This window comes from Berghia stephanieae, chromosome 3, assembly GCF_034508935.2.
Source record: "Berghia stephanieae isolate SIO BIC M18660-M18661 chromosome 3, UCSD_Bste_1.3, whole genome shotgun sequence".
NCBI lineage: Eukaryota > Metazoa > Mollusca > Gastropoda > Nudibranchia > Aeolidiidae > Berghia > Berghia stephanieae.
The window spans coordinates 64343384-64352948 of NC_088362.1; the positions used below are offsets into that span (position 1 = coordinate 64343384).

The 9565-nt window shown below is 38.8% G+C and overlaps 2 protein-coding genes across 2 annotated transcripts; both read right to left on the reverse strand.

Annotated features, from left to right (window-relative positions):
- Window positions 1-1585: 1585 nt before the first annotated feature.
- Window positions 1586-2770, reverse strand: LOC144969317 (uncharacterized). The gene has a single exon (XM_078908425.1). It carries the CDS (start codon window positions 2768-2770, stop codon window positions 1586-1588), a length of 1185 nt encoding a protein of 394 aa, XP_078764551.1.
- A 439-nt stretch (window positions 2771-3209) lies between these two features.
- On the reverse strand, window positions 3210-4034 carry LOC144969318 (uncharacterized). The gene has a single exon (XM_078908427.1). It carries the CDS (start codon window positions 4032-4034, stop codon window positions 3210-3212), a length of 825 nt encoding a protein of 274 aa, XP_078764553.1.
- Window positions 4035-9565: the final 5531 nt, after the last annotated feature.

Genomic DNA, 9565 nt, shown 5'->3' on the forward strand with positions numbered 1-9565 from the left:
CCAAGCGCATTCTATCTATACTGATTTGACTCTGACTGTTATTCAATTGTTTTATCTCTAAATTTGACTGACTGGAGTTCAAGGGTATATTAGATGACTTTATAAGACAATGACTAAATGCGTATTCTTGGAGTAAAGGAGATGATTATATATAAACTACTAGTAAAAAGCCCGCAATTTCGCGGGGAAAGAACTATTTTCATTCGAAACTGTACTCACCATCATTTAATGAGGGCAGATTGGTAAACAACGTTGTCTGTGTAATTCGGTATATCTTCGGTTGATTTTTCTGTGTGGCCCAACACGAAGTGTAAGCCACTATAGCCTCTGACCCGTGACACAGCAACATACAGTTGTCCGTGTGTGAATACCGGTTGTAAGAAAATCCCCACCTTGCTTAATGTCTGCCCCTGAGACTTGTTAATTGTCATTGCATATGACAATTGTACCGGAAACTGTCTTTTATTTAGAATAAATGGTAAGCCCGAATCCGTTGTTGTCGTCAGATTGATTCTAGGGATAAACACTATGTCGCCAGCTCTACTACCGGTAATTATCTTGGCTTCTAATACTTTTGAACCTAATTTAATTATTAACAAACGGGTGCCATTTAGGAGGCCTGATTTAGGATTTATATTTCTAAGCAGCATGACTGACGTGTTGGCTTTCAAATGTAATGCATGTGGAGGAAGTCCGGGAGGTGTAAGTTCGTTCAAGAATTCAATCGGGTATAAGTTGATGTCAGAGTCACTTTGAATGGAATCAGCACTGCGGTAAATTTGTTCAGTTGATGAGGTCAACCTGGACAGAACGGCTGCATTTATTTTGTCAACATTTTCATGGGTTGTAGTCAAAATTGCTCTCTCTGATAGATAACGTTCATCCGCAAAGTTCAGATTCAAATCATTGTATACAGCATTTATCAAGCATTCTGGGTCATTTTCAGGAAGGCATAGCGCTGTAGGTAATTTAACAGAATACTTTCCTATTTCGCTGAAAACCGGCTCTGTACCATTTCCGATGCGGAGAAGCCAATTTGCAAAACAGTTATTGTCATCAGTAACCCTCATGTTCTTGTTCAGGTGAAAAATGGTGACAAAATTCCAAATAATTGACTTGTTAAGTGTGACACTTAATATATCGGCTTCACTTCCTTTGTTAACAACAGGTAGAATTTCCCGAAAATCCCCTCCAAGTACAACCACTTTGCCCCCAAAAGGTTTTGAACTGCCTGTTATGTCACAAAATGTCCTGCTCACACATTCAAACACACGCCTGTCCATCATAGTAACTTTAGCTGTGTGTCTGATTGGCGACTGATGCTACAGGTGCTGTTATCCGTTTTGGAATTGGAATTTTGAACGTTGAATGTGCTGTTATACCAAAGTGCAATAATTCTGCAGCAATTCCAGATGATGCAACAGGTGTAGCTGAATGTCCTCGACCTCTGATTTCTGCAAGCAGCGTGTTATATACATAGGTTTTGCCAGTTCCACCAGGGCCATCGATGAAGAAGACATTATTCACCCGGTCTTGTTCAGGTACGTCAATTGCTTCCAAAATGGCAGTAAATGCTAACTGTTGGTCATGATTCATCTTCATTTTTCGACTGAGCAATTTGTCGTTGCTCATTTGGATCCCATACTTGACAGGCAGTTGCGTATGATTCTGTAGGCTCAGGCAGTTGATAATCTTTTAATGATCTATTGTGAATCATAAGAAGCCTGTTAACGTCTTCAAGTGTCTTACTAACGCAAGCTTCAGCAGTCATACTTTCAACATGAGAATAATCTTCAGCTAGCTGGTCTTGAAAAGTATTCCATAAGGAAAAAGGATCTGTGGGGTTGCAAAAGATCAAAATCGTGACAAAAAGCTGTCGGAGTTGACTTGCTGAGGCAACAAATGCTGATTCTGCCATGCAGTTTATCCACTCATCATCGTCCTCCAATAAACCCATAGCAGACGCGGCCTGTCGAAAAGTATGGTGTAATGTTCCTACTTCTGATCTCTTTAGGTCTTCAAATGATTTTGCTCCCCTTACATGCTGCAGCAATAATCTAAGAAAGAAGCGCTCCCCTTCTGCTGGATGGGCGCTGTACATTCTACCGATTGCCAGGCGGTTTCTCTGTCTCTTCTTCCAAATGCACGTTCTACTATCCCACGTGTAATGTTCCGGCATATCAGTATACAGTAGAGTATTAGCCTCACGGTTTATTGCATTCTCCTTAAACCATGCTGTTAGTGTGGTGTCTTTCAGTCTCCTTACAGCTTTTTCCGCATGCCCTTCTCTGTAAGTTACAGACTTGTGGTTTTCCAATTGCAAAGCTAAACGTTGGACTGCCGGGTATCGGTCTTGCATGTCAAATTGGAATAATCTCCAGCAAGATTCACTTGCTGAAACATAACGTGCATCAACAAATCTCCTAATTTCATCATCTTGTTCCCCTTGGAATTCTACCATGACTCTATCATGTCCTTTGTACACATACTTATACATGTATTTCACCGCTTTTATGCTGTTGCACACCTCAAGATTGATATGTGCCATATATCTGCTGAGGAGATACGGGTTATATGGGACAACCCATCTATTGTCAAGGGCAATTCCTCTTTTGAAGATTGATTTTCCATCATTACGTCTCTGATACAGGGGATAAGTGGAGTCATTTGTATGTGTCGTCTCACTGAATGATTTTGGAAATCTCTTGGAACACTTGCCATCTTTCATGCATGGACTGTTGGGATTGGCCAGGCCACAGGGATCATGCATCATGTGTTTTGAAACTAAATTCTGTAATGTTTTGTTTTGTGGAATTTCTGCACACACCAACCTATCAATATCTTGAGTAGTTATGGGTTTGGCACTGCGATCAAGGATAATCAGGATGTGAGAATGTGGTAGGCCCTCTTTTGAAATTCAATGACCTTCACATATGCTAAGACTTTGGCAAAAAGTTCTTTTTTAATTATCTCTTCCATCAATGCCCCTAATTTCATTTTAAAGACCCTTGCGACTAAATCTGGTCGGTCTGCAGCTGTTTGTCGTGAATGCAGTTCATTTGTTATCTCTGGCCAACATGGATTACAGGTCACAGTAAGGAATAAGCCTGGTTTACCATATCTGCGAACAATTGACATTGCATCTTGGTATAATTGGAGCATGTTTCTTGGACCCCCTGTGAATGAAGATGGTAAAACAATTTTGGTCCCTACTGTAGCTCCATGTGCGTCACCTCGATACACTGCATCCACCAGTCCCTGATACAATTTGCTCGTAATGACTGTTGATTAAATCGAATGTATTGCAGGCTTTGCTCTTCAACTTTAGCATACTGATCAACACAATATTGTTGCAGGAGACGACCTCCGTGCAAGATTACATTAAAACTATCTCTCTCCATAAGTCGATAAGCATAAAATAATGATGGACTGACCTGACCGGTTCGCTTTCTCTTGAATTTAATGTTGGGCACCCAACCTTCTTCTCCTTTTGGAAAGAAGAGCACATAATGCAACGGATCAAAGTGAGGATGTGTTTCATCTGATACGCATAATTGACTGTTGGTTTGGATGGTCATCTGATTTGCGGTATAATACAATATCCCTCCGGTTACTACAGTTGATAGGGTTATTTGGGAGTAAAACAGCAACTTTGAAGCAGTCGGTAAATTATATCTACGGGGATCTTTTGATGAATCTGCTCGCAGCACCATTCTAATATCCTTCCCTTCATCTCCAGCATCTTCAATAGCTGCAGCGGCATGCTTATATAATTCAACAAAGGGACTAACAGTAGCCATGATGGTAGATATAGTTGTCAAAATATCAGTCTTAAGACTTCTATTCCAAAAAAGCCTATTTTGAATTTCGTGTTCAGTGTCATAAATGTAAAGTTGGGCAAATTTTGGTCTATCATTATCACTGTTGGGTTGAATATGACCTATTCTATGGTAGACGGTACCACTAACTCGGAAACAGTATATCCCAGGAGGCAAGAAATCTTCGTGTACACCCAAGGAGGCGAATGCAAACATAGAATTGTAAGCACGGATATGTTCTCGAAAATGCTTAGAATTTGTGTCGTTACCCGTGTAAAGACTTTATATTATCCGGAAGGGGTTGTAAAGGTGCCAGTGATACTTCCCGTTGGCACAGCATAGCGAGGTTGATTCACCGTGCCATAGTTTTGCTGAACAAAAACGACAAACTTTGTTCATGCGTCCTGTGTTGTGTGGTGAGATAAGAGGTATTGTAGTTGTATCCTGTTCTTGATCTGCAGCTGATGTAATTTCCACTGTTTGAGCTACATTTTGTTGAGGAGCAGTTTCTGTATTATTAGTATTAGTAGTAGAAGTAGCGGAAGTAGTAGTCGTAGTAGTATTAGTAGATCTATTTCTGAATGCAAATTTTAATTGACGTGCTTGTCGTCGCTGCCATGCTTTATTTGGCATGATTTTGGTTTATCAGTCAGTAGATATCTATATCAATACGTCCCAAGTCTTTACTACGCTTTACTTGGGAGGCCTTCCGAAAGCCCCTACAAAGGGAAACAACTTTAATAATATATTCCCTCAACTAACCCAAAGAAAAAATTCAACCTAGTACCTTTAATTAACCCCAATAGGAAAAACAAACACCCTAGCACTTTAATAAGACTTATGACTAACCCTTATATAAAAAAAATCCTCCGATCCCGAGCTAACCCTAATAAAAAAAATGATGACAAATTGAATAAATAAACGCCTGACAAAAGATCAAAGGTGAAAATACAAATTTAAAGAATACTGGGGATGTAGGAGCTTTCGGAATGTCTCCCCTTTACTTAACTTATGGAAAAACAAACACCCTAGCACCTTTAATAACACTTATGACTAACCTCTCGAGCTAACCCTAATAGAAAAAAACAACTCTCGGACTGCTTTGCACTACCTTTCAATACTTAATAAATCACAATGGCGGCCGAAAATCAAAACAATGGTCAAATAAGGAAATGTTAAACTTTCACAAATCTATCAAGGTTTGTTCTAGAGTTTTTAAAATACTTCTATATAATGACAAACTGAATAAATAAATGCCTGACAAAATATCAATGGTGAAAATACAAATTTAAAGAATACTGGGGATGTAGGAGCTTTCGGAATGTCTCCCCTTTACTTAATTTATGGAAAAACAAACACCCTAGCACCTTTAATAACACTTATGACTAACCTCTCGAGCTAACCCTAATAGAAAAAAACAACTCTCGGACTGCAGGTTTGTTCTAGAGTTTTAAAAATACTTCTATATAATGACTAACTGAATAAGTAAATGCCTGACAAAACATCAACAGTGAAAATACTAATTTAAAGAATACTGGGGATGTAGGAGCTTTCGGAATGTCTCCCCTTTACTTAACTTATGGAAAAACAAACACCCTAGCACCTTTAATAACACTTATGACTAACCTCTCGAGCTAACCCTAATAGTAAAAAAAGAATCAAAATGGCGACTGAAATCCGCAAAATCAACAACACAACGGAAGTAATAATAATACTTGATGTCATAAATAGATGACGCAAATTGACAACTTTTTACAGTGACAAAATTAGTTGATTTTGGGAATCAAGTGTCGTCGTTGGTACATATTTTATGATATCTGTTTGACTCAACGAACTTTCAAACTGACTTTAAATTATAAAAGGAAATCAAGTTATCTGTTTATCTATCTGTAAAAAATACATTTCTAATTTTCAAATCTTTCAGTAGAGTTGTGCGCCGTGTCAATTTTTTATTGACTCAAATAAGCACAATGTTCTCCACAATGCAATATTTTTTAAAGAAAGGATATGGACAGTGTCTTCGTTTTGAATGTAGTTGGTCGATAAGGAGAAAGGGGTCGCTACTTGGAATAAACTATATGCCCTCATAATTTTAAATACTCTTTTGTCCACATCTGTGTCCGTTTGTTTGAGCAAATCATTTAATTTAACCGTACCAGTACTTAGTGTTAGTTGTAATTGATGATTGATACTGCAATATTTGTAGTATGTCCAGTATGGGTGATTGAATTTTTTTCTTGTAAAGAGGTCATACTTTATAGGCAAATTGATAGTAAATTGAGATATTGAAATCATACACAATATTGGTTTTTAGTTTTTACTGGTCAATAAAATATTATCCTCATGAGTTATGTACCACATAAAGACATAAAACATACCAGTTTACTGTTATGACCAACACAACTGTTTGAGAGGAACGGAAGTGGTAAAAAATATATACAGATCTAACAAAACCATGAATAAATCAAGAAAATCAACTGCCAATATGATCATAATGCACAGGAACATAGATGTATATATGTACTTTTGATATTTATTAAAACTCTTGAGATACTGTCAATGAGTTTTGAATAACAAATATTTTATTTAAGTGCACCATAATTTACAAGCACTTAAAATTAGATCCACAATTTTTGATATCTAAAGAAAACTATTAACCACAGGAATATCAAATTTTCACTGATCGTTAGAAAGACGACTGATTTTTCAAATCAAAATGATAAAATGAAAGAGTCTGTTATTGTTTTCCCACTATACAGACATATTATAAGACCATAAATATCCTTGCCCACATTGGTCACGGCACTGCCTGATACCAGTTGAATTCCAATGACCTCACGCAGGTAGCTAGCAGGGAGGGTTATTGATCCCTTGGGAGTTCCAACTAAAATAGCGCTGATTCCACGCAGTGGCAATAGGTGATAATTTTCAAGTCTTATCTAACAACGATGACATGATTACAGTAATACAGTGATTGGTTTCATGTTATCTGCGTCATCGCTCCCCCCCCCCTCTCTCCTCTCTCGCTCTCCTCTCTTTCTCGTCGCTCTCCCTCTCTCTCTCTCTACTCTCTCTCTCCTCTGTCTCTCATCTCGCTTACCCCCCCTCTATCTCTCCTCTCTTTTTCATCGCTCTCATATCACTCTCTCGTTCTCTCTCTCCTCCTCGTCTCCTCTCCCTCTCACCTCTCTCTCTCCTCCTCCCTCTCTCTCTCCTCTCTCCTCTCTCTCCTCTCTCCTCCTCTCTCCTCTCCTCTCTTCCCTCCTCTCTCTCCTTCCTCCTCTCCTCTTCTCTCCTCTCCTCTCTCTCTCTCTCCTTTCTCCTATCTATTCTTTCTCCTATCTCTCGTCTCTTCCTCCTCTTCCCTCTCTTCTTTCTCTCTCTCTCTCTCTCACTCCTCTCTCTCCTCTCTCTTCCCCTCCTCTCTCTCTTCCTCCTCTCCTTTCTCTCCTCCCCCTCTCTCCTCTTTCTTTCTCTCTCCTTTCTCTCTCCTCTCTCTCTCTCTCTCTCTTCCTTCTCTCCCCTTTCTCCCTCCTCCTTTCTCCTCTCTCTCCCCCCTCTCCCCTCTCTCCTCTCTTTCTCTCTCCCCCTTTCCCCCTCGCTCCTCTCCCCCGTCTCTATCCTCTCCCCCCCCTCTCTCTCTCCTCTTCCCCATCTTTATCCTCTCCCCCCTCTCTATCCTCTCTCTCTCTCTCTCTCTCTCTCTCTCTCTCTCTCTCTCTCTCAGGCAATCCACGTCGGTACGGATTATCACCTCGTCTTTCACCTTTTCGGGGTTTCCAATAATGACCAATCCTTATCGTTATTGTTGGATTGAACTTCTTGTTGGACATGGTCCATGTTGTAGGACATCCATATAGCAGATGGGGAACATTTACACACACACACACACACACACACACACACACACACAGACAAAAACAAAACAAAAAACCAACAAAAAAAAAACAAAACAAAAAACTAAACAAAACAATTCCACAAAACAAACGACAAAAAGAAAATAAATGAAGAACACAAATCCCATCCATCACCGCCCCCCTCCCCACTTTCCCCACTCAAATAAAAAAATAAAAATAAATATATTTGGTAACAGTTTTTTGGACTTGTGAGATATAATAATTTTATTATTTAGGGTTTAAAAAAAAAACTTAGTAGATATTTTATTTGAAGAGCAATGCCAGTGAGTGTAAAAATATTCCTGCTATTAGAATAGACACTTAGATAACCACGCCTCTCGGACAGTCGTCGTAATGTAAATAATGACATTGATTGTTGCGTTTTTTCTCCGGGTGGCAATGTTGTGAACTTCTTAGCCAAGCAGTTGAAGATAATAATTATGCTTTGACTATAGATAGAACGAAGTTGACGCCACTCAGGTCCTGTTATTTCTTTTTTCGCCATCCGCGTTTATGAGTAATTCTCACTAAAATGTATTAACCAAACTATATTATACGTTCAAGGTCATACATAGTTTTGTGTGTTGGTCCGTTATACTTCCGAATGACAATGTTGTGAGCTTCTTAGCCAAGCGCACACTCTCTATAGATAGTTCGAAGATGACGTCACTCAGGTCTTTGTTATTGTTTTTTGCCATCCGCGTTTATGAGTAATGCTCACTGAACTGTATTAACCTGACTATAAACGTTCATGGATACACACAGTTTTGTGTGTTGGTCCGTTATACTTCCGGATGGCAATGTTGTGAGCGTCTTAGCTAAGCGCACACTGTTTATAGAATGATGATTTTTATATCATCATTTCGCCTTTCTTTGTCTACAAGAAAGCCAATCTTGACCTTAAGATATGTTGGATTTGTATTATTACGCGTCGAAAGATTATGTCTGAATTTCAACCAGCGGTCTCTCCAACCTTTATTTAACCCACAAAAAAAATAATGTGCAAAACTGTGCAGTCGTTGACAAAAATATTATTCAGAGGTTTCAACCCATTTTTCAAAGATTATGTTTTATTAGGAAATAAAATAATTAACTTAAATATAAATTCAGCTTTTATATAGAGCAAAATCTAGACTAAACGTGCTCAAAGCGTGGATAGCTCATACGGTAGAGTCACGATCTCCCCGGCCAGGCGGAGTTGTTTTACCAGTAAGGTCGCAGGTTCGAGCCCCCATCGATGCCGCGAAGTTATTTAATTCTCTATTGTCTTCTGCACTTTCCTACTTACTTCATTTCTTGTTGTTATCAACATAAGTGCCTGCTCCACTCACTTTTCTGACAGTTCACTGGCTCATTATCAACATACATAATATCATCGTGGTTTCGTCTGTGTCCGTTTTCACGGAAATGACGCCAACCAATTAAATACGTATCAGCTCTAGATCTAATTTGCATAATATTAAAAACTACTTCCTGGTCAAATAGGGAAATAATGTATTGATAATAAAAAAAATGGAATAACATACCATACCTTGAATTAGACCAATTAGATGACACCACCACTCTATTATTCCATGCGAACTTGGATATTGACTTGAATCACCTTGTCTTTTACATTTTCTTTGAAGGTGGAAGAGGGGGGGGGGGTAAACCATCATTTATCATTAAAATAAACAAACAAACAAACAAACAAAAAGACCGAAAAAATAAACAAACAAACAAAAAACTAATTAATCAAAAATACAACGAGCCAGACCAAAAAACCCCAAAACAAACCATTATTCTTTATTCAGCTGGTGACACAGGTTACGAGACACCGACTGAACCAAACTAGTAATATACTCGACTTGG